Source organism: Paramormyrops kingsleyae, chromosome 3, assembly GCF_048594095.1.
Source record: "Paramormyrops kingsleyae isolate MSU_618 chromosome 3, PKINGS_0.4, whole genome shotgun sequence".
Taxonomy (NCBI): Eukaryota; Metazoa; Chordata; class Actinopteri; order Osteoglossiformes; family Mormyridae; genus Paramormyrops; species Paramormyrops kingsleyae.
The window spans coordinates 32,263,946-32,288,624 of record NC_132799.1 but is presented as its reverse complement, the minus strand read 5'-3'; the positions used below and the strand labels follow the sequence as shown (position 1 = coordinate 32,288,624).

At 42.6% G+C, this 24,679-nt stretch overlaps 3 protein-coding genes across 6 annotated transcripts in view; 1 reads left to right on the top strand and 2 right to left on the bottom strand.

Annotated features, from left to right (window-relative positions):
• Window positions 1–403: 403 nt before the first annotated feature.
• On the bottom strand, window positions 404–6,389 carry gtse1 (G-2 and S-phase expressed 1). 2 transcript variants are annotated; one of them, XM_023811022.2, is made up of 12 exons: window positions 6,289–6,389; window positions 5,746–5,799; window positions 5,564–5,621; window positions 4,566–5,205; window positions 3,945–4,106; window positions 3,545–3,680; window positions 3,090–3,443; window positions 2,836–2,902; window positions 2,338–2,562; window positions 1,326–1,608; window positions 865–981; window positions 404–778 (listed from the first exon to the last, which is right to left on the bottom strand). In XM_023811022.2, exons 2-12 carry the CDS (start codon window positions 5,765–5,767, stop codon window positions 683–685), a joined length of 2,160 nt encoding a protein of 719 aa, XP_023666790.2. In that variant the 5' UTR covers window positions 5,768–5,799; window positions 6,289–6,389; the 3' UTR covers window positions 404–682. The 2 variants fall into 2 exon arrangements, with proteins under 2 accessions (XP_023666790.2, XP_023666789.2); XM_023811021.2 differs by having other exon boundaries at window positions 6,208–6,373.
• A 64-nt stretch (window positions 6,390–6,453) lies between these two features.
• Window positions 6,454–9,842, top strand: alg10 (ALG10 alpha-1,2-mannosyltransferase). Its single transcript, XM_023811025.2, has 3 exons — window positions 6,454–7,145; window positions 7,419–7,616; window positions 8,000–9,842. The coding sequence occupies exons 1-3, from the start codon at window positions 6,981–6,983 to the stop codon at window positions 9,056–9,058; spliced, it is 1,422 nt and encodes a 473-aa protein (XP_023666793.2). The 5' UTR covers window positions 6,454–6,980; the 3' UTR covers window positions 9,059–9,842.
• Window positions 9,843–16,043: 6,201 nt separating this feature from the next.
• The window catches only part of LOC111843394 (copine-8-like), a 45,420-nt gene continuing 36,784 nt past the window's right edge, over window positions 16,044–24,679 (bottom strand). For 2 of the 3 annotated variants that reach the window (XM_023810944.2, XM_072710177.1), the window contains 6 exons: window positions 24,141–24,322; window positions 22,244–22,371; window positions 20,376–20,478; window positions 19,747–19,804; window positions 19,256–19,329; window positions 16,044–18,340 (listed from right to left, as the gene is read on the bottom strand). In XM_023810944.2, the coding sequence (XP_023666712.2) occupies window positions 18,152–18,340; window positions 19,256–19,329; window positions 19,747–19,804; window positions 20,376–20,478; window positions 22,244–22,371; window positions 24,141–24,322 (734 nt within the window). In that variant the 3' untranslated portion in view covers window positions 16,044–18,151. The remainder of the gene's footprint in view (window positions 18,341–19,255; window positions 19,330–19,746; window positions 19,805–20,375; window positions 20,479–22,243; window positions 22,372–24,140; window positions 24,323–24,679) is intronic. The other variant, XM_072710176.1, reaches the window with a different exon arrangement.

The following is a 24,679-nucleotide window of genomic DNA, read 5'->3' as shown; positions in this document are numbered from 1 at the left end:
CAATGTGACACTTTCAAGCCAAACTTCTGATCAGGAGTACTATTAAAAACTGATGCTCGTCTTGCACAACTCAGAGCAAGTCGAAATGTATATTTGGACAAAAGTACCTTGTTAGAACAAATTATGAATTTTAGAATTTACAATGTTGGAGATGCATTACAAATTGTATCCTCTTTAATACAGTAAGACTGTATATTGTCTCAATTAAATAAATAAGCACATACAACCGTTTCCTTGTATCTGACTGTCACTATCCCAGGAACCACGCTGGCTCTGCAGATGGTTTGTGGAGCCTCTGAAATTACCACCAGCATCACCCCCCCAGAGGGAACAGAACCATTAAGGTGAAGTTCCCAGCTTCTGACCCCCCATTTCCCATAAGTTCAGAATAAAATCAGTCACATTGTTTTAAATTTAATCAGCATTTATTTGTCAATAATTTTCAAAGAAAAAGAAAAATCTAGGCAATTTATACAGTACAGGTAAGCAACATCAGACATGAAATAAGGGATGTAAACACATTCCACTCATCATTCAAAATGACACGTAATTCTTAATGACACTACTACTACTACATGTTCTCACAGGAATCTTCTAGCCTTCAGAATTTCTTTAACACATTGTTGTTACAGTATCTATTATTTATTTTAATATTGAAACAGAAATATTACAGACACATCCATTAAAATGACAGGTTGATTAGAGGAGCGCTGTCCACCACGTTCTCCTTCCTGTCCACTGGACTCCAGGTTATTAACGGAGAACTCAGATCGATTAACTGGAGGAAGAAAACCCATTTATACACACTGGAGTACCGAGCACGATTTTTTACATTTAAAATGAATAAAAAAGCAATACTCTTACCTGTCCACTAGGGGGCTTAATTGGTGCGGTCTTAATAAGGTCTGGGGTGTTCGAGAGGTCAATAAGAAGCCGTTCTTCCATTTTCAACCCAGGGGCTGGAGCATCCACAAGCAAAACCTGGGAAAGCAGTCGCACCACCTGATTAACCAAGAACATACTACCAACAGGGAATCATCACGCCTGCTTAGCCCACCAGGAGCAGAACACCATCATTCTCTAGCTGGGCCGAGGCATTACCTCTTCATTCTCTAGCTGGGCCGAGGCATTAGCTCATCATTCTCTAGCTGGGCCGAGGCATTAGCTCATCATTCTCTAGCTGGGCCGAGGCATTAGCTCATCATTCTCTAGCTGGGCCGAGGCATTAGCTCATCATTCTCTAGCTGGGCCGAGGCATTAGCTCATCATTCTCTAGCTGGGCCGAGGCATTAGCTCATCATTCTCTAGCTGGGCTGAGGCATTACCTCATTGTTTTCAGGTGTCTTTTCAGCATCATCCTGAGGAACCTCTCTGCTCCCCTCTGGGCTGGCGGGGTCTGTGTCCCGTGGACTGAGCTCGGTGGGACACACTGCCGTCGGCTCAGAAATGCATTCTGGGGAGTTTGGGGCAGGCACAGCACCCGGGGTCTCGTCGTCCAGGGAGAAGGACAGGGAATAGGGCTGCAGCTGGGCCGAGTCAAAGGTTTCTTTGCTGGGAAGACACTCTGGCTCCTGGGAATTCATCCTCTGGATCATCTGTGGCACTGGGCTAGTGTCAGAAAAGGATTGTGGGAAACGGATTCAAATGTCTGTTCTCAGGGTCATCACATAAGTTAAATTTAAAAATGATGAAATATCAACAAGCAGCACAAACACCAATATTTGAGAGGGTTAGGGGTGGAAAATCCCCGCAAATGTGAAATTTCATGAATAATACTTGGACACCCCTAATCCTAACCCAGAACAGTCTGCTAGCCTGAAGGATAAAATAAAATGATTTATTATTATTATTTATTACCAATTTCTAGACAAAACAGTAGGCTACTAGTGTACACATTGCATGCCATTGCTGCCTCATCATTGACATGTCACATCCTCTTTGTTTACCAGCATCTAGCAGGACTTTAAGAGGTCTGGGAGACTAGAGATGGGCAATTTAACAATATTAGATTGTGGATGATTAAAATGTCTCCACAATTTGCCTTTATGGAGAGATCATTAGCATCGTGCTACAGTGCACATTCTAACAGTTGCAGTTCTATGGCTCATACACGCATCTAAAGCTGTTTTGTCAGCCAAAGTTTTGACACACCAATGATAGTAATAGCAAACAGTGGACAGTGCCTTGGATTTTTTCCTCTCTGCCATTTATGCTCTCGTCCCAACATGCAATGCGCAACATGCAACACGTTCACTAATTGCCAACATAATGGCATGGATATCGTGGAGGAGTTGGCCCCTAAAAAGAATTTCACATCAGTCTGTGGCCTTGTCTCACCTCTCCCGGCTGACCTTCTCCGCAGAGGTGGGAAGCTTCTCTCTCTCGCTGGCCTGGCTGAGCCTGCCAGGCCGCGTTAGGCTTTTGGGGGTCAGCATAGGGATGCCTGAGACCCGCCGATTCACTGGAGTGGGCAGCGCAGAGACTCGCCTCAACTTGGACTGCGCAGACCCAAGTCCTCCAGGAGTCTGGGGCACTTCCGGAGCACCTGGATTCTGATTAAGGCTGAAGAAGATTACACTGTTTGCACCTAAGGATAGCACAGCTAGGGTTACAAAATTCCGGGAATTTTCCACTAACTCCCATATATTTCCGTTTCCCATGGAAAGTTTCCAATGAAGTATTTCCAAAATTCCTCAGCTTAATTTCCCATGTAATGGAAAGTTTTTATTAATTTTGTGCCCCTTTGCAACTATAAGCACAGAGTTAGAGCCCCTTTGCACTCTGGCAGAACCTTATACAGCAGGGCACTTCATCAGATCAATTTCATTCCCTTACCTTTCAAGACTGTAAGCCGACATCAACTTTCTTGGCTTCACAGTTTTTGATGGATCAGGGCATGGAACTGTTGTAGATTAAGAAAGACTTTTAAAAAACGTTTTAGACTATTTTGTGCTTAGCTTTGTGATTTAAATTTAACGTTAGTTTGTGGACGGCATCATGTGACATGATTCAAAATACACATGAACACTGATCTGACGAATTATGGAGTCAAGTATTGGGACTGCTGGCCAATGAGACACAATCCTCACCTTCTGACCTCTGTGGTCCCTTGAACTGACCCATTTGATTTGGGGGAACGATGCATTTAGGTTTGGGGTTGACTTTGACAGCACTGCCGGTCCGGGTGGAGGCACCGGGGATGCTGGGAAGCGAGGCGGACCTCTCTGAAATGCGCCTGGACATCGGGTGCTGAGGGCTGTTCTCCAGCTTCTTCACAGGGGTAGCCTTGGCCTGCCGGGGCTGCAGCTCCGCAGGCTTCTTGGCCACAACGGGTGAAGTATGGCTCTTGCCCAGCACCCCAGAGCTCAGCAGTCTGCTGACACCTGAAGGCATTCGGGCCCTTGTGCCATTCACACTCAAGTTCAAGGATGTGTTGAGCTTGCCTGTGGAAATCAAGGGGAACATTTCACCCTTGAGGCTATTCGGACTTGTGACAAATGAACCCCCCCCCCTCCCACAGCAGTATTCACCAGAGATGGATTACCTTTGCCCATGGGAGAGGCAGACAGACTGGAATTCAAACTGGAGACTGAGGAGGAGGATGACGAGGTCTTCCTGCCATCTTCAATCTTGCCGTACAGCACTTGAGCCTTCATAGGAACTTGTCTCTGGTGTCCAGACTTAATAGGGAAGTAGCATTTACAAACAAAAAGTCTTAATTTCCATGCTAGCTATTCAATGCTCTTCAAAAATAAGACCTCCCAATGCTTACATAACACAAAAACAATTCTTTATCCAGTGCTTACGAAATGCTTATCTACAGACTAATAACAGATTAAGCAGAAAAGCTTTTAGAAACCGGCCATAGAGTCTCAAACCATAGCTACAAAACCTGCCTACTTTAGTGTATTAGGCAGCAAGCTCTTTGTATGACTCCTCTGTACCTTCCTCAGAGCTGGAAAGGTCCTTTTTGCCGGCTGGCTGATGTTGATAGAGCAGTCGCTGACATCAGAGGCTATGCTGGCAGAGTCAGACAGCAGGTCCTCAGAGGAGCTGGCCGCGCTAAGGGGTCGGCTACGGGGGCTCCGCTGCAGTCCCAGCTTAGCCTAGAAAAGCATCTCAGCACTAAGCTTTTCACAGATGCCTCGGTTTTCACATTACAAAGTGTCAAACCTGGAACAGAATCCTACCATCCTCTCTGTTTTCCTCTTGTGGTTAAGGAAGTGTTTCTCAATCCGGTCCTCAGGGACCCCCACGTCCGTGGATCGTCTGGGGGTCCCCAAGGACTGGTTTGAGAAAGACTGGGTTAGGCCATGCACAGTAAAATGACTCATGTCTAAGGACACAAGATCAGAGGGAATCAATACACTGTATAATTTTGTAGAGTAATGTCACCTCAACTACCTTCCATTTACTTTTAAAATTGCTAACGTGGGGATCTTGCAGGGCTGCAACCTCATAGACTAGAGTCATTAACAGAAGAAACACTCAAGGATAGTTCATACATGAGGAAACACTGCTAAGGCATTAATATAAAACGTTAAACAATAGGAAGAAATGAACACCTTCACCAGGGGTGCAAGTCTGTTCTTGTCTGAAGGTGGAGGTTTTGTTTTCATAGATATCCGAGTTCTTCCTGGTGCCGCCAGTTTGCTGGGAAGCACCCCAGTTTGGGGTAAGGCTGCTTTCATTCTCAGGGTGCTCCTGGGCTGGACTTTGCACATCTTCACCGGGCTGGAGGTGCTGACAGATGTCCCAGTAGGGCTAGCAGTTCTTCCTGCCTTCAGGAGGCGATGCTGAATGGCCGGGGGCAGCTGTTTCATGGGACTATCCTGGACGCAGAAGGTGTCTCGTTTGATAGGACTGAGTGTGGGATCTGCCTTGCCAAACAGGCCAAGTTTTTCTCTGGAGTCTTCCACAAACATTTCTTTTACCAATTGTTTGCCGTCAGCAGTTTTAGAGGCATCATCCTCCACTGCCAGCCTGACCGAACTGCTCGTCTCAATTTGCTGGGCTAGCAGATGGGCCTCCTTCGAGATCTCTATGAAGTTATTCTCTGCCAGCGGGCTCCAGCTTGGCTCCTCGCCCAGTGAATGTCCGCTGCTGGTGTCCTTTTGCGTGTGTGTTTCAATCCCAGCAGAGATGCATTTCTCCTTGTGTTTGACCGGACCCAGGAAAACCTCGTCTTCATCATTCTCCTCACCGCTATAAGCAAAGATGGCTTACAATTACATCTCACAGGCTTTTGACCTACACAACTCAAATCCTAAGAACAAACACACAGTAAGAATACAAAGAAATACATGCTAAGAGGTGGAAGACAATCACAGAATTTAAGCAGTACATTAATTAAATTATCAGTTCTTATGATCAGAAGAGTCTAGAAAGTAAAGATATTAACTGAAAATACTATTGCATGCGCCTCTTTTTAAATTTACAAACAAATTCATCATTATTTCCAGTTTATTATCGCTTTTAATGTTCTTTGGGCATTTTGTCAGCCAGCTGTGGGCAAGACTGCATGAAAGAAGGTTTAACAGACTCAACAGTGAACAAACCAAACCTTGAAGCGGAAAGCAAAACGTCAAAGTCAAACTGCTCCTCAGACAGTGGAATAAAATCTGCAACGACAGAAAAGGTCATTTTAATTTACATCCAAATACTACAATTACCCAGCTATACGCCTTCTGGATCTAACTAAAGTTTTGTCATGCCTCTGAAAGGGAGAAATAAGTGCAGGTTTACCAGTGCTATTTTGGGACGCCATGTCACAGATTCGACTGTGTCGAGGACCGCAGTCTGCAAAAAAAAAAAAAAAAACATTTCCATTAATACACATACCAAAAAAGTCACCATCTGGTGAACCTCTCCATTTATCCGTCGTGATAAGGGGTCACACCTTTCAGTTAAATATTCCCTCAGCTTTTCATTCAGTGCTACCCCTAATTATTTAAGGGAAGAAGGGCTCTTAGCTAATCTTACCGGTTATGTGAAAAATACCTATAAAACACATCTCCAAACAGTCATTAACTAACACAAAACGCATCTCACTCCGCTAAGTCAGTAAAGGTTATAAGAGTCCATTTTTCAGGAGAGCCTACATGTTCTCATCGATACACCTTATCGATAAATAAATTATAAAGTTCAAATGGCTAACTTTGACCACGTCGTCAGAAATTCTATTTACGAAATCTACAATTAACTTACATTTAAAGGAACGTTAACTGTATCCTTCTAAAATAGTAACACACAAAGATTAAACCCCAATCAATGCATTCGTTATTATACTTGTATAAACTTGCTTCCTCTTCAAAAAAACATAGTCCAATGCATTTCAAACTACGAGAACGACCGCTTGAAGGGTCATGTGACTTTCCGCTTACTTTTGATTGGCTCTAACATCCTCCGGAAGAACATGTGACGGTTTCGTCGCGGTTAAACTTTTGATGGTACGTGTAGTTTTTAATGCCTTTAGTGGAAATTTTACATAGTGACGTTTAAAACTGCAATATAATTACCAGTTTAATTTTATGTGCTTGTGTTATTCATTCCATATTCAAATAATATTGGTATTTCATAATGTTTATACTATTTAAGTGTTTTACAATACTGTAGGCTAGGCCTATATGTATTTCCACCTGAGGTCAGTATCCTTTCAAAATCTTTTTTCAAGTGATCTTCGTGGGTATGGAGAAAAGGTTTTTCAAGAAGAACGTATCTCCTCTAATTGATAAAAGTACGTTAATACTTCACTGATTCACTTTAACTAGTAATACGACTTTTTAGGGGACCTTCGGGAACTATGAGGAATCATTAGCGTTTGCTACACGGAAGTTTTAATAAACGGACACGCCATCTGTCAAAATAAAATCTGGAATTATTCCTTTCATCTGAATTTGCAGGAGCCTTTTAACGCATCGCTAAGGATGTGATGAACTGTCTATGCATTGTTTCAGAGCGATACTTTGAGGTTTAGAAAGATGGAGAGATTTGAAGTTTATATTTTTACTGCTCTGTGCACCACGAACTTTCTTATTGCTTGCTTGCTGTTTTCAAAAATAACACGAGAACAAAGGGAGCCGTATATGGATGAAATATTTCACGTACCGCAAGCCCAGAAATATTGTGAAGGGAATTTCAACGAGGTACGTAATTTACCATTTCTCATTGAATCGTAAGCTAGCATTTGCGTAGATGGCGATTTAGTTGTAATCTATTATCATCTTCATTATTATTATTATTAGTTTGTGGCTCAATAACTGATGTGTTTCAACCTGAAATTAACCGAGGTTAATTTATTATATTAGAATTTATATATTAGAATTATATTAATTGTATTAATGTAACTGATGAATTACATCAGGAGTACTGCTCATGTATTACCTCGTTTTCTTATGTTGACGTTTGTTCATACATAGTGGGACCCCATGATCACCACCCTCCCCGGCCTTTATCTCGTGTCTGTCGGCTTAATTAAGCCCCTGGTATGGCTGGCTGGCTGGACGGGAGACGTGGTCTGTTCCACGGGGATGCTCCGTTTCATCAACTTGCTCTTCAATTGCGGAAATCTCTACCTGCTTTCACTCATCATATGCAAATTGCACGTGAAAGATAAGGTGAGACCTTACCTATAGTTTAATACCTCTAAAAAGGAATTCGGATAAACTGTAAGTCGATATTAGTTATACATTAAAAGGCGGAGTAGATAGTTTTACTTTTAAATCCTGTTGAATGAAACTAACGTTTAAAGGAAGTGGATAGATGTTTATCGTAACTCCAAAACTCCAAGGAACGAAATGAGGTACTCAGGGCCAGCATAGGTAGCAATGACAAAATAGAAATCAAATCTGAAACAATATTCAATGAAAAGAATAAGGTAAAAGAAATAAAGAATATAAATAAAACCATAAATGCTGAATTCAGGATCCAAGTTTAATTGTAAAACACCTCAGTATATACAATAGTGACATTCTTTAAAATGTTACTTTTTCTGTTCTAGGCTCACACAACATCTCGGAGAATGCTATTAGCCTTATCCCTGTCAACCTTCCCAGTACTGTATTTTTTCACATTTCTTTACTACACTGACACTGGCTCCACCTTCTTCATCCTCTTCACTTACCTCATGTCCTTGTATGGGAGCCACAAAACCGCTGCCCTTTTTGGCGTCGGAGCTATCCTGTTCCGGCAGACCAACGTCATCTGGGTGGCATTTAGCGCCGGCTCTGTGCTGGCCCAGAAACTGGACGAGGCTTGGAGGATCGAACGCTCAAAGAAAAAGGAGGAAAAGTCACCCACCCCAATTCCACTCTCTCTTGGTGGTGTAGGGAGAGCGATCATCTTCCTGTTTCAGTATATGATGTCACCAAACAACATAAAGACTTTACTTTTGACGCTGTGGCCCTACATCGCCGTGGCGATTGGGTTCCTTGGATTTGTTGTAGCAAATGGTGGGATCGTAGTTGGTGATAGGAGCAGCCATAAAGCTTGTCTGCACTTCCCTCAGCTCTTTTACTTCTTCTCATTTACTCTAATGTTCTCAATCCCTGCTTCCATATCCTATGGACAAATTGTGAGCTTTCTACACTCCCTGAAAAGGAAACCAGTGTTGCACATCTTTACTATTGCTGTTGTTTTGCTCCTGGTGTGGAAATTCACATTTGTTCACAAGTATCTGGTTTCAGATAACAGGCACTATACATTTTATGTATGGAAGAAGATCTTTCAGAGACATAAGTTAGTTCCCTACCTGCTGGTTCCAGGCTACATCTTCGCCGCATGGAACTTTATGGAGACTCTGAAATCAAGGTCTGTGTTCTGGAACCTGGTCTTCTTCATGTGTCTCACTGTGGCAACAGTGCCCCAGAAGCTTCTGGAGTTCCGCTACTTCATCCTTCCCTACCTGATGTTCCGCCTCCATGCACCGCTGGCCTCTGTGCTCAGACTGCTGCTAGAGTTTGGCCTGTACACTGCAGTCAATGCAGTGACACTCTACATCTTTGTTGCAAAGACTTTCCATTGGCCTGACAGTTCAGACGTGGAAAGGTTCATGTGGTGAAGTCGAAAATGGTTACTCAGAAATCTGTTTTAAACAGTATTTCCAAAACAGGAGGGCTGATTCGAAGCACAATATGTTTCAATAAAGACAGAAATTTATTTTCTTAAGCAATGTCAAACATTAAATCAGCATCAAAGCCATATGACAGAAGTAAATAATCTCTTGCATAGTTATAAAATATATTATTCTTTAAAGTTAATGAAATCAGATACTTGTGATAATCCTATTTTATATATACTTGTATAATATATGTACTTGTTAAGGACCAAAGAGAAGTCATGTGGTTCTCATATTGATTTAATAATGTCAGGGGCAAAGTTTGAGTAAAATGAGTGTTTATGTCCTTGGGTGCTGGGTTACTCTGAAGAAGTGTAAATGTTAGATGTGGCATAGTATAGTGTCTGGTGTTGTATTTCCTTTCTGCTCCGTGTAATTTTTTCATGGCCATGTTTGTCCTGCCGATCTGTATTGTGTAATTGTGCTTAGTGAGACAGAAATGTTGAGTATTTAGAGTAAATTATACTAGCCTACTGAGGTAAAGTATGGAGTACTCGCTGATGTTTGTGTGTAGGTTCCTTGTGTTTTAGTCTTTTATTTTATTTGTTCAGCCTTAGTTATGTGTTTTTCAGTCAAGTAAGCAAAATTAATTAAATTCCAGGACCTACTGAGTGTTAAACATCAGCCTGTCTGTGCATTTTGAGATGAGTATGAGCTGATAGAATGGAGACTTTATGTGGTTAATATTTCATGATTTTCATGCTTAGTAAAAATGTGAAGTACTGCATTCTGATAGTGAAGCTGATTTTGTTGCAGTAGCACAACGGTTAGCACAGTTGTATTGCATGTCTGGGAGCAGGGTTTCAGTCTCTGTCCTTGCTCAGTTTGTATGCTTGGCCTCCCTGTGTTGTCAAAGGTATTGTGTTTTTCCCCCAGAATGCAAAAACATACTAATAGCCCTGTGGCCTTGCGTAGGACAAGTGGGTATAGAAAATGGACGGATGGATTAAGTACCTTCTCAGCACGCGTTCAGGCCTTCAGTGATCCCTTGGGCACTGCGTCAGACCTCGTCCAGAGGTTCATTTACCTCGGCAGCGATATTCATGTCTCTGGTGACTCTTCCTTTGAAGTCAGTAGGTGGATTGGGAGAGCATGGAGGGTCATGAGGTCACTTCTGATATCTTTGTAAGAGGATGAAGGTCTAAGTCTTTAGAGTCCTGGTGTTCCCTGTCCTACTGTATGGCTGTGAGACTTGGACGCTATCTGGTGAGCTGAGATGAAGACTGGAACCGTGTCTCTTTGGAGAATCCTTGGGTACCGCTGGTTCGACTTTGTGTAGGGCGAGCAGTAGATCTAATGAGGCACATTACCTACATTGTGAGGGAGTGTCAGTTAAGGCACTACGGCCATGTGGAGCGTTTCCCGAGCGGTTGGACCAGGACCCGAGCGGTTGGACCAGGCCAAGGGGACGGCCACATAACACCTGGCTGCAGCAGAGAGATGGCTATTTCTGGAGGGTGGGACTGGACCATGTGTCTGCCTGGGGGGTGGCCAACTGGCATCCTAAGGTGTTTCATGGTGTGGTGGGTGCGGCGATGCGCTGTAGTGCATGATCCCCAACCTGACCAGACCTGAGCACACGAACGTAATATCTGCTGAGAGGGTGTCGCAGTGATTCAGCTGACCACTAGGTGTCACTTTGCTCCTATTCATTCCATGCGAAATATGCTGTTCAGTCACACTGGTCATTTAAAGTTTTGCTCATACTATTAATGTATAAGTCAAGTAACAAACCTATGATGTTTATAATGACTATACACTCTCCATGTCTGTCATGTAATATTAATAGGTCAGCTTCCTCTTTTTAGGAGTGTCGTGCAGGTCCTAGTTAATCACTATAAGCAAGCAGTATGTATGTCCCCCCCCCCCCAATCTGATTCACGCCACATTCTATTTCTCTCAGACCTGGAGTTATATGCTGCAGCACAGAGACAGCTGCCTGAAACTTTGCACAGGTTCAGGAAAGACCCGTGAGCAAACGGACAGCTGCGTGCAGCTATGATGCTGGTACGCATACACTATGAAGCAACATGCAGGAACGACATCGCACAGCTACAGGCACAAACAGCACACCAACACTGAACTGTGTGATGTATAATGTCAGCCAAAGGGGCTTGTATTACATTTTAATATCACTCAGTTTATTCAGCCAAAGGTTGCCTGTACCCTATTTTATGAAACTGGGTATTAGTAATAAATTGAAAGAACATTTCTCTCACTGTAGCAGAAATATATTGCTTTTTGTTTCAGTTATGAATCACCCAGGGTAATTTTAAAGAAGGTTAATCAAAGGGGGACATCGTATTAAAAAGCTTGGTCTATAATTATAATAATTATTGTTTACAACGCCAGCAGCAATAATGTAATGAAACTTTTGTCGAACGGTGCAACCCTACAGTTAGCGAAGTTTGGCAGCCAGGCTTTCACTGAGCGGTTCACCTGTGATATAATTGAAATAATTTACCATGAAGGGTTAATTATTTTATCCATGTGTGCAGTAAGAGGAACAGCCTTGACTTGCCAGAACTGGCCAGACTGACTCAGCTTTCCAGAACCAGAGATAGCTTTCGCCAGTCTTAGATTTAGCTGCTAGATGAACACAAGGTCCTCTGTTTCTGAGGAGACATTGATGTATTTATGCTTTAACCCTAGCCCAGGCAGTAAATATTTCATGAGGTCATATTTCGCAGATATACCCTGGGATAACCCTCTAAATGTCTCATAACCGCCTTCCTATCCTCCCTCATGGATGGCTTTGAAAAGGTACTTCATGGCTTGATCTTTCAGTCAACCTTGCTGAGCCAACTTCACACCTTAAATAGTAGGTGCAGTGTTTTGCAGTCCCAATCACTATGTCAGTTAAGCAATGCAGACTTCAAGACAGCCTGAAATAAAAAGACAATTGGCATTGTACTCAAACATTACCGATAATACTTATTGTGTTACCGCAAAATTGACGTACTCATCATTCGGGGGTGGTTTGATTCACAGTGAGTGCATGACTATTTTGGGCCTGCATCAGACGTATATAATACTGATGGTGACGTAGTCATGTAATCAGCTAATTTAATTAAACTGCCTACACTTCAATTTCACCCTTAGAGCCCCACGACAAACGCTAAGCACGTGACTTGTGTACCGGAAGGTCCTGTGGCTTCCAAAAATCAAATTTTGATGCTCATGAACTGAAAATGAGTACCAAAATCATCTATTAAGATTTCTGTTCGAGAGTGTCAGTCATCCTGATAGTGTCCAAATTTAGAAATTTCCAACAGTGTTATGCCTCGCGGTGCTTCTGAGGCAGAAATCCCTTCGAAACCAAGGTGTCCAGACCTCCTCATGAACCCCAGGGCGACAATCCCAGATATGCAGGTAACTCAAGTGTCAATTAATGTCACTCTTTATGAGTGGTGATAGGAAAACCAAAGGAGGAGACTGCTGTTCTCCAAAATATACACTGATGCCCATCGCAAGTTTTCCAAAGCTGTTGGTTTAAACAACTAATTGGAAACACTAGCTAGCTTGAACTTCCAGCAACCTAAGCAAGTGCAATTCTTTTACCAAAGACTTTGAATGTCAGATCAATGCGTTCAATAAAGACAATCTTTGAAAGAAAAAGACCTTTTCCGAGGCAACATAATAATGCAAGAAGGAAGAGCTCTTTATGTGCTCAGGTGTGACCATCGATTGCATTGCTACTGTGCTTTAGTAGGTAACAATGGTTGTGCTCCTTGTCCTTTTCAACAATGAAGACATTTTTTATGCCGGGTTGTCAATATTTTAATATTTTTCAACAATAATGTATCAGTGCACAATTCAGAACACAGAAAATCAATTTAAGCTGTTAGGAAACTGTCTGCTGTTTTTTCTGAGGCACTGCTTTTCAAAGGCTGGACAAATAGAGGCAGACGCAATCTGATAATGACTGAAAATGAAAGCAGAAGGAGCGTACCCCCGTGCGGTCAAGAAAACGGCCCGTCCAGCCTCAGATATGGCTGTAAAAGCGACGAGGCTCCCCTAAATGATGCGGAAGGTCATCCACGGCTCGGAAATGAACAGTATGTGTGCCAGGTCGGATGAAAACACCATACAAAGCCCGGAGAAGGGGCTGCGGTGCAGCGAGAGAGCACCGTGACCCATTAGCATTCGGGCCAGTATGAATGGCACGGAATGAGAGGCCTTTGTATTGCCAAGAATAATGTAAATATATTGAGAGTAATGGAGAGGCAGGTGGGTCTATGAGTCACATAAACACTGCAAAGTATTTGTCAGAGTCTCTACTGATGTTTCGCCAATAACCTGCTATGGCTGCTGAACGGATCCATCCAATGCATCCTTCATTCAGGAACTGAGGATTCTATCTGAAGTCATGTTTTTCCCTGGCTAAGTGGTAATATTCATTAAGTCATTAATTAAGTGATTTCTGTTCATTGTCTGTGCCTTTCAGTCTGTGTCAATATACAGTGCATAATAAATATATACAGTTCTTTGCAGTATTTTAATGCCTTAATTATAGTGCCATGAAAATCGAATAACCCTTTTAGTTTAATTTGTGATGATGTCATCTCTCCTACCATTGTATACAATTTAGCTACATGTCCACAAAACATACATTGTGATGGATAAAGGTTTTAGCTATATAGAGCAAAACACATTTTAAATGTGGAGAATTGTATTACATCAAAATAATATATCTTCCAGTATATGTTGCATGAAATTCTCAGTGTTTGGTTTCAGATATTTTGATCCATGTACTTTCAGTCAGATCTGCCTGATTTATTATCTTTCCTCACAGACCTGTGACTCCACTGCGAACCGTTATGGCCATAAAAGTGCACCCCATTTTTTTGTTTTTGCACGGCTAATCGTCCCGTGAGAGGCTGTGTTGAAAGGCCAAACCCAGCAGCTTGGCGTGCAGCTCAGGAATTTTCCGGACCTTTCCGAGTGGCACACCGCGATCGGGCCTGAGGTCTCTCCCCAGAAACTGTGACGTTAAAATCCATGCAGGCTGTAGCAGTGGAGCGCCTGGAGGGTTGCAGGAACTCTTCCCCCCCCCCCCCCCCCCAACCCCCCAAGGTAAAACAAGCATCCATTTAACACTTTAGCGTCATAGTAAAATGTGGGAATTACATGTAAGCCATCATCAGCTCAGCAGTGTAGCCTGATCAATTCTCAACATACCACACACTGTGTTTTCTTTAATGCATGGTCGTAATAGTATTTTTTTTTTCATTCTTATTCACCTCTTATTCAGTATATTTTCAGTGTGCACTGTGACATTTTTAGTGCCTTTTAGCAGAGAGAAGGCTTGTCTGAGGGAAGACCTTGGCCGATTCTCCTGCCTGGCTTGTTGCCTCTCTCTCTCTCTCTCTCTCTCTCTCTGAAACTCAGACTCCTAGATATATCGTCCTTGAGAAGAAATTCTGGGCTTTTTTTTTTTTTTTTTTTTACTAGGGCACAAAATAGCCAGTGTTTTTCTTCATTCTTCATCCCGAGTTGAATACGACCAGTCATTTTCTTGAAATGGTGAACACTAAATATTATTCAACAGAACCACCTAGTTTTACCAAATGATTTATACACTCTTCTTGCAAACCTGAAAGAGATCGTAGATGGCAGCCTATTGCTGAATGGCCATATTACATAATATGATGATATGCTTGGTAAGTCTCTTTTTCAAAGAATGAGTAATTATCTGGAATCCAGCAGTACATTGTATTGTAAAGGTTTTGCACTACTGGCCATCCAGGAAAAATGTTACAGCAATACAGCTATCCCATGTACTAATACCCTCTGGCATTATCCTTAAATGTGAGAACAAAAAAATCTGCAAGGCTTCAAAAGGAATATAATATTTAGTAACAAACTGTGTAAAAATATAATGTCTTATTGATTTATTGAAAGCTTGTAGAGGTTCCTTATTGCAGCATATTAATAGTTAAACATTCGCCCTTCAATTTGATTTATGACAGAATACTGTTGTGGCAACAGGGCATGATAGAAGGGCGATGCACAGTGCAGCTTGTGATGAAAGGGGATTTTATTATAAACAGACTAAACAAGCAAGAAACAAAGGGGCAGTCATGACCTGCTTGTCTGGCCCTCTCGTGTGCCACGCCCCCTCATTAACCTCACATGCAATCCAAATTGTTATCAGCTGTTTCTTGATATTCCCATTGAGTCCAGTTTATTTCAATCCACGTTTGAGTACATTTCCTCAGTCCTGTCATTGAAGTCTGGGCCGTTTCTTTGTGCTTCGCCTACAATAAACCCAGTGTATTTTGGATTTCCGTCTGCCTGACCCTGATTCCCTGCTCCCTGCTCGCTCGCCCTGTGCCCGGTCTGACAGGGACCACAAGGGATCACACCAAAGAAAGTAAGAAAATAACTAGCCAGGCTAAAACTAAAGTTACGGATATTTGAGGAAACATAAATAAGAGACACATGCAGGAAACAAACACAATGCAGCACATACAACCTCAACAAAGACCACACAGGAACAAAGCACTGACACTAGGGGCAATGAGGAACAGGTGAGGGTAATAAACAAATACTAAGGGTACAAACACATGAAGATGCTAGAACGTGGGAACAGAACACACTACAAGACTACAATCAGGGATACCTAAGGTACAAAACAAGCATCCAAACAGATACTAGAAAACAATCAACAACGTTATTTACAACTGAATCCAGGGCACAAGATCAAAATATCCATCAGGGAGAGATGGACTCTAGCTGCTTGGTGTGAGCCCAGTTAGTCATGCAGTGGCCTGGGGAGCAGGGGAACAAACTAGGAACAGAACAAACTTGGAAAACATCAGGAAAATGGGATGGCCAGCGACACCTGCTGGCCAAAGGAGGAGATGACGGACTAAATGGGACAAGACAGGGACCAATCCCGACAGAATACTCTCACCACCCACAGTGTATTTAGTAGGAATGTTTATTTTAAAATGTATTACAGAAATAGTTATTTCATACATATTGCCAGACATTTTTTTTTACTTTTTAACACACTATATCTGACTGGCCACATTTTTTTCCAAAAGTACAACAGATTATTTTTCCTAATGTATTAGGTTGTGCAGAGAAATAATATATTACAAAGCAAATGAACACCGACAAAAAATATAGATATTAAACATTTGAGCATATATAAGAAAAAATCAGTGAGAAATTAAGGCCGTTGTCATTTTACCAAACAGATAACTGAGAGAGCATCAACTAAAGCCTTTTGGAAAAACCAAACATGCAGATAGATCGTTGGTTATAGTAAAATATAACAACATCATAACATACATTATTTGGATATTTTCAGTAAACATATCTTAATCAGAATGCTGTAATGCATCCTTCTGATTGGCTTGCACATGCCCATACGTAGCAGGGATTGGTCGGATGGTACCCAGGCTGGGACGAAGGAAGATGTAAGATAATGGAAACACACAGGCTGGAGAGTTCCTCATAAGTCCCGCCCACAGCTACATCGTAATAGGTAAACTGAGGCAGAAACAGCCAGTGCTAGTATAATCTGGTCCAATGAGGAGTCTCACAGGGTAAATCACCCTCCGAGAATGCACATGAAAAGTCCACAGTGGGAACAGGAAGACTGTGAATGAGAGCCAATTCATAAGAATGTGTATGTGTCTGTATAAGAGTGGGAACATTCACTATAAAGGAAATTAAGTATCCACATCAAATTAAGAGTCCTGTTTGCCACTTTAGTCCATTAGTGATAATATCATTTGGATACATGTACCTCAGTCTCTTCTAGCCGTCACGTAAAGCAATGCTCTCTGTAACCAGGATGGTTTACAGTGCAATGTCCTCTGTGGGTACTGAATTGTTTCCACCAGCACAGGGATTAGGAAAACATTACAAATTTAGTATGTGATATGCACTCAGGCCCAGAACAACCAAGTCATAAAATTGGCAAGCACGGTAGGAAGAGTGTTGGATCATTAGAAAAACAGTTGAGATATCCTGAGAAGATGTTTGTTCTGAGACTGCTAACTACAAGAGTGTGGCAACAGGCTAAGCATGCAAAATTTGACTGCAATGGAATTAGTTGTATAAAACTGGTTTTGATTTCAGTTTCACTTTGTTGGCTGACGGACCTCAACGTAGGACTTCCAGCTGTGCATAGTTAGACGAGGACCATCACGCTGCAGTTAACACTGCAATTAACAAGAAGTTATAGTGAAACACTTCAAATTCAGTTTACAAGACGTTTGGCAAATTAGTTCTGTACCATAAAGCTTGCAAACACATTAAAACCAGTCTACTTCAATCAAGATAAATTAGCACAATGTACCAGTGATGCAATATTTCAAAGCATGACAAAACACAGCAGAATGACACAAATTAAAATCACTCTTTTTGACAGTTGGGCCTGCTGCTTCCAATTCTGCTTGCTACTGTTCATAAATAAGGCTAGTTTCAGTCGATCTCGTTTTCGTTTTTGTGCAAACGAGTCGCCATTAGGTCAAGGTGGTGGCATCAGTATAAAACAATAGCAAACCCCGTAATGTTGCACGCTCTGCTCTTCATGCATGTTCTGTACTGAACTGATGCCTATGACTCCGTCATCCAATAGCTGCTGCAAATTCAATACATCAGGAGTAGAAACATTGGAAAAGTTGTGCTGAAGCTTATAAAAGTATTCAATGGTAAAATCCACCATTAGTTAACATGTAAACATTGATAGTGAGATAGAGAGAAAATCCATTCAGGCTTTTATATACAATAGTCTAGGGATTGTGGGTCCACAGATGATTGGACCCTCTTCTTTCCAGAGGCCCTAGAAAGGTCACTCCCACAGGTGCCCTCCACGCAGGTAGTGGCAGGTCCACAGGATATCTTCCACGACCTGCACAAGCCCGCGAGATGCTTCGGAATAGAAGTAAACATGCCTTTGGCGCATTAATCCACCGCAAGTGGCACCACCTGGCCCAGAATTCCTGTCTCCATAGTGCAGCAGTGGGGGGGGGGGGGGGTTCCCCACAAAGTGTGTGAATATTGGAATGGTATCCATCAGATCTGTGTCTGTATGGAGTGTCCTGGAGGGGTGTATGGAGGGGGAGCTGGCGAGGGCTTGATACCCCGCGTCCTCATGTAGGACAGGAACTGATCGGGGATCTCAGCCAGGACATCCTTGGCCAGTCGGGCCATGCTCAGGATGTGGTTCCCAGTCGGGTCGATGTAGTCTCGGAACGGGACAAACTAGTCAGCAGGAAAGGAGCACACAGGAGTCGGGTTTAGGGATGGGTTTCGCTTGAGTAGTTTTAGCCTCTCTATGTCTAACGCCCTATTAGCGTTCTCAGAGGCAAGAGAATACCCACTCTCTGGGGTAAAATCTCGAGGATAAAACTAGTTTGCCTAAAATAACCTATAAAATATTCTATTTTCAGCCTCTACTTCCAACACAGTGAGAGAAATGACACAAAGGACATCCCAAGCACACCTTAGGATCGCAGCAGCACGAAACCCAAGGCTAACAGTAATGATGTCCTTATCATGTTAACAAGGCTGCCTAACGAGCTAATGAACACCGCCGAGCCCGGTCGGATAACAGCTCGCCTCTGGCCAAGACAAGGCAGGCCAGGGCTGTAATGAGGGGTAGGTTCACCAGGCACAGAATCAGGAAAAGCTCAACACCCTCCATCTGGCCCGACGAGAGCAGAGATGATCTGAGGCCTGAGCCAGGTCCAATCAGATGCCTTTCCTTAGGATTGTGAGGGTGACTGGGGGTTGGAGACACACTGCTGTGTCAGCAAGCCCAGTCAGAGTTTCGTACCACTGTCCAGTCACTCCGGCCAATGGATCAACTAAAGCTGCCTGGTATCAGAGACCCCCTACTCACTATATCTCTGTGTCTCTAACCTTTTCCTGGAATCACCCAGAATAACTTAAATCACTATGCTGTCAAGCTACAGAGGAATATTGTTGGGTTTCACACGGCTGTCAGAAATGATTGGCTGGTACTTGGAAACACAGGTATTTTTCTCCATATTTTGATGGATAATTATTTTAATTGCAGGTCAAATACAGACCCAAGAAGATCAGCAGCACCATAATCATGGACGTCTTTAAATCTCTCACTGACTACAGGGGAAAGACAGCTACAGCTCAGGATACCTGAACAATGTCTCTCTCTGCATATCGTCCTCTCGATGAGATACGGACCTCATCCCCATCCAATTCTTCCATGGCTGAGGAGACAGACAAATCGGCTTTTTCCATTGTAAGAGAAGATGGAACACAAAGCAATATCATCTCTGTGTCAGCATGTGTAGGCTGCAAGCTAAATAAATATGCTCATGCATAAATATACTCTATTAGGCACTGGATAATGATACTGTAATATTATAGAAACACAACAGCAATGATTGCTCAGAACTGCCATTGTTCACAGGAAATAAATATGTTCACAGAGTGTAAAAAAAAAAACCAGATCTTTCAAAAGCACTTTTGTATGAAGCAGACAGAGCATGAGATTAGTTAAAAGCCAAACAATGAAAATAGGAGAAAGAGGGATAGTCAGTGAGCTGGAGGAATTTATTGACTGGCAGCAGAGAAGACACTGTGAAGAAAGAGGAATGGACTATACGTTTTGCATGCTACCTTACCATCAAATTCTGCAGGCCCAACACCCACAATAATAATCGACATTGGCAGGCAGGAGGCCTAAGGACAGGGGTAGAAAAAAGTTTAATGAATTCTGCTATTAGCAAATCCTCACTCCCAGAGCTGCTGCTTTTCATGACTCTTAGACCTGTTTGTATCTGTATGTATAACAGAAGACACTGAACTTCAACCAAGAACCCTGAAATGAGATTTGAGATGGATCTTTTTTCCAGTCCGTTGAGTTATCAATCCCCTTGTGGTTCGTAGCTGAAGCATTACTGCAGCGATCCTAGGTGGGCGTGTTCACCTCTTTTCTGTAGCTACAAGCACGGACATCATCTAAATCGAGATGATACTGTACTGCGGAGGTTTGCCGCTTGTCTCGTAGGGGCACATGCTGCTCTCGATGTTTCAGGGCAAAGTTAACGCCCGGGAATCCCTCTGCATTCCAGCAAACACCCTTAATTACACTGATTATCATGTGTTAAGTTGGATATTTACCAGAGCGTCTCAAATGAAGGATTTCCGACAAAAGTACAACAACAGTAGCCCCATACAATAAAACGTATATAAGGTCAACGTGTCAGCAACTGGAAATCCCACTCATTCATTGGAAATTGAGGGTCCTTACGTTGACGATAGACTCCTTGGTCTGGGCCATGTCTGAGATGACTCCGTCAGTGATGATGAGGAGGACAAAGTACTGTGAGCCGTCCTTCACTGATGATGCGTATCTGGGTTTGGATGAAAGTGGACCAACACAGTACAGGTACTTCAGGGGTCATAGGAGATCTGCTGGTCTCATACTGCATTCTTTGCACATCATAAAGGCAAGAGGCATAGCAGGGACAGGTGCAGTACTGTGTGTGAGTCTCAAGAAATGTTTAAAGCTATTTATCTGGGTAGTAAGTGCACTATTGCTCAGAACAAAAAACACAATTAAACATTAGAACGCATGCAGATCAAGAGTAACACAATAAAAATTCTCCAAAAAGTTACTGACATCTTGTTGGATGGTTAGATGAAACCCAGTTCACAAACCTCTCTTCTAGGGCACCTCAGCTATTACAAGTATTTATTAAATGTCACCGCTAGCTCAATTAATTAATTAATTAACTTAGTTGGAAAAAAGCCAATATTGATTAGCTGCACGAGGTATGCTAGTGGTTAAGTGAAAAAAAATACATGGGCTTACTGAATAGTTGCTGTGAATACTGTAGTGATTTTAGCAGAGGTTCTAAAATGGCCTCATTGACACACTTTGACACACTTTGACAGGCATAACAGCCATTTAGACATTATATTCTTTGGCTGCCTAAGACTTTTGCACAGTATTCTATCTACAGCTTAATGTAAATGAAGGTAGTTGTAAACAGTGAAAGGCGTAAAATGATGAACATCTTGAATTTAGTGATTGTTATTGTTGACACATCACAGCACACAGTACACAACAACAACAAAATGTGTCCTCTGCATTTAATCCATATGTGACATAGCAGGGGACAGCTAATTCAGCGCCCGGGGAGCAGTGCTTGGGGGTGGTACCTTGCTGGTCGGGGATTAAAACCCGCAATCTTTCAATTATGAGTGCACTTCCCAGAATGTAAGAATGACATGTGATCTTAGCAGTGAGATGGTTTCTGAGGAGGTGCATAAGAAAACTGAACACTATAGACACCTCATGAAAGTATAAGTCTATCCTAGAATTTAATCTGCCTAGAACACACTGCCTAAATGCCCAATGCTGCTATTAAACATTCTTACTTTTCAAAGTCTCTGTGCCTTGTTCTTAAGGTGCTGGATAATTCAAGCGCAGAGCCGGGCCTACCCTGTGCCTATAGGCTACACCGAGAGACCGTTTCTGGAGCATCGTGGATGTCGGACTTCAGCGAGAAGCAAAACAACCGCACTGAGCGGTAATGAAATTATGCCACTTAGAGGCTAGTGGAGAAGATATTGAACTCTGTGGGTGTGAAGCAAACGCAGAGAGGCATGGAAGAGAGGATTAGAGGGGAATTAGATTAGAGGGGGGGTGGTATGACAGCAATGACACCCAGGAGATGGCTGATTGGTATTAATGGCGGTGACTCCGGTCAGCATAACCTGCCCCCTTGTTAAAGTCTGCAAACTAGCAACAGCTTCGTTTCATGCAAGATGGATATCAAAAGCATTAGCATACATCACAGCTGTTCTAAGCTGTATTTTTAGTTCGTAGATGTACATCTAAAAATTTATGCAAATTTGTGCTATCTTTTATGCTAATTGAGTAATTTGCCTTTTTGTTTGACTAGTGCACATCATGGGCTGTACACGTAGATTGGCATCGAGCATGCTGGTGTGATGGCTTAATGTTCACATTCAACCTGCCAGAAGTTTGAAATCAGGAGTTATAATGCTAGGTGGCAATTCAGTTTAAACCACAGTTTAAGCACCTTGTGCTGGTTTAATGCCAGACCTTGTGCGTGTGTTTCTGGGGGTGTAGGCATTTCTGGAGCTTACCTGGCCACATGGTTGATGACGGGGGAGAAGTTGGTGGGACCGTACAGGTGCACAGATTTGAGGCTCTGGTAATACGCCTCCATCACGCCGTCAACCCCATGGCAGTAGGGGTTCTGCGGATTTCCATTCTGCAGAGAAGTGAAGGTGATTTTTCATCACACGCTCAGGTTAACAGTTTCCTTTGTTCGTGCTCATCTACGAACCGCAGCGCCCCCCCCTGCGACCGAGGACCCTCCAAACCCAAATGCCGCACAGATCAGTCACACGTGCAACAATGGTCCTATCACTGGGTTCCATAAAGTGTGTAATCAAGCCGTTTTCATCAAAACATATCCTGACAGTAATTAGCTGCTTGGATGAAGCAATCCCAGGTGTAAATGCCTTTGACAAGTCGTCCCAGAGGCTTTTTGTAATTTCCTTGAGAGGTACCAAGATCGGCATGCAAAATGCAGATGGGTTTGGGTATATCATCAGTTAAGGACGTGGCGTGCTATTCGCTGTCCATGATGTCATTTATATCTGTCCTCAGGTGAGAGGCAGGGGCTACGAGGGCCGCAATATGAGAAGGAGTGATTACACAATAACAAAGAACGGCACAGGTAATAAGGGCAGTCAAAATGCAGGTTTGAGACAGCTGAAGATAAAGAGCCACGTTACTCTGATTTACAATGAGAGGTAGCAGGGAAGTTTATTGGCTCGCATTGTCTATGGAGGGTTCATTTTCCACCTGCGTTTCCACAACAGAGCAGGTCTGTGGTGCTATGACAGATACCACGCCAAAATGTTACTCGAGCAAACGTAATAGTCACCTAGTAAAATAAGACTCGAGTAAAAGTAAACAATCTTGGTTATAAAAAAAAATCAAGATTCATATTTTACCCAGAATCGTGCAGGTGTAATAGTATTTATTTAAATTGGGTAAGTAATGATGGTCATGCAGAATACATCTTAAAAAGTCATTATTTGACAACAACTTAAAATACTCAAGTAAACCCTCAACCTGGAAAAAAAACCTACATAACTGCAGTAACAAAGAATTTGTTTGTTAGTTTACACCTCAATTCTCTTTACCTTGTGAAATACTGACACCAGTTTACATTCCAGCCTTCACTGAAATACACTGAGGAAAAGTGAAACATTCTGTAAGAATTGCTAAAAAAAAAAATATTAAACAAATTTCAAATTCAAACTTCCAAGCCATTAAGGAAAAAAATAATCAACACCTAAACAAAATCCAAATAATTCTAAACTATTTTGCCAAAGGGGAAAAAAAGTATCATTTACGCAGTTATTCCTGCTCCTCTGACTCATTTGAAGTCACTGGAGTATCTTATTTAATTGTTGATGCTCAAATTAGCACATCTGTATCTTCGCAGCCTTTGGCCTGCTGGCTGTTTGTCATCAATGACTGGATGTAAACACAGCAACCTCGGGTTAAACATCTGGACTAAACTGTACCAATAAGGTCACAGAACAGGGTATTGCAGGGATAGCCTGGAGGATTCTGGGTACAGGATATGTAAGTGTACGTGAACAGGACATGTGCAATCTGGCCTAGAGAAGGGGTTTTCAACCTTTGGTTTACGACCTCCAGAAATATTACTAGTTTTCAGTTTCTAATGTGAACTCTTATTGGTGGTAGGGGGTCCCTAACTCTGGTCTGTTTTCTTTTGGGGTCCCTGCCTGAAGATAGGTTGGAAACCCCTGGCTTTGAGCTGGGTTTTCTCTACCCAGTTCTGGGGGACCCCCAGATAGTCCACATGTTTACTCCCTCCCAACTCCCAGCACTTCTATGCCCTGGGCTTTGGTTACTGGGAGGGAGTAAAAGTGGGGAGCCCCCGATTACTGGGCTGAGAGACGCTGGCCTAGAGGAGCGCAAACAAGGCCCGAGACTCACCAGTGCAAACTCGTGTGAGACCCTGCCGTCGGGGGGCAGCTTCGCGCCGAAACCTAGAGCCGGGAACATCTTGTCGCTGTCGTAGTCCTGGATGATCTCACCCACGGCCTTCAGCGCCATGCCGTAGGCGTTCAGCTGGTATGGACTCATGTAGTGAAGGGAAGTGGGCTGGGCCGGGTTACCTGCAAAAGATCCACAGAACCGACTCTTTACTGACCCCAAGAAACCCAATCCAATATTAAATATAACAAACAGAGTCTGGGTTAGCTCTCCGAGGACCACTCTGAGCTTTGTTTTCCTCCCGTCGTGAGTCACAGATGTAATATTGTTTTCATTCTCAGACTTTGAAGCCACACAACCATTCAAGGACTATTATTTTAGCATTAAAAGTAAAATAAGGAAAGTAAAATACTCAAAATAACAGACATCATTACCTACTGCATAAACCATTCTCCCTGGTATTTCTTCCGGAGTTATAGCCAATTATACAATATATGACACCAGATTGCCTAGAAAATAATTATTGTTGTTTTTAGTTG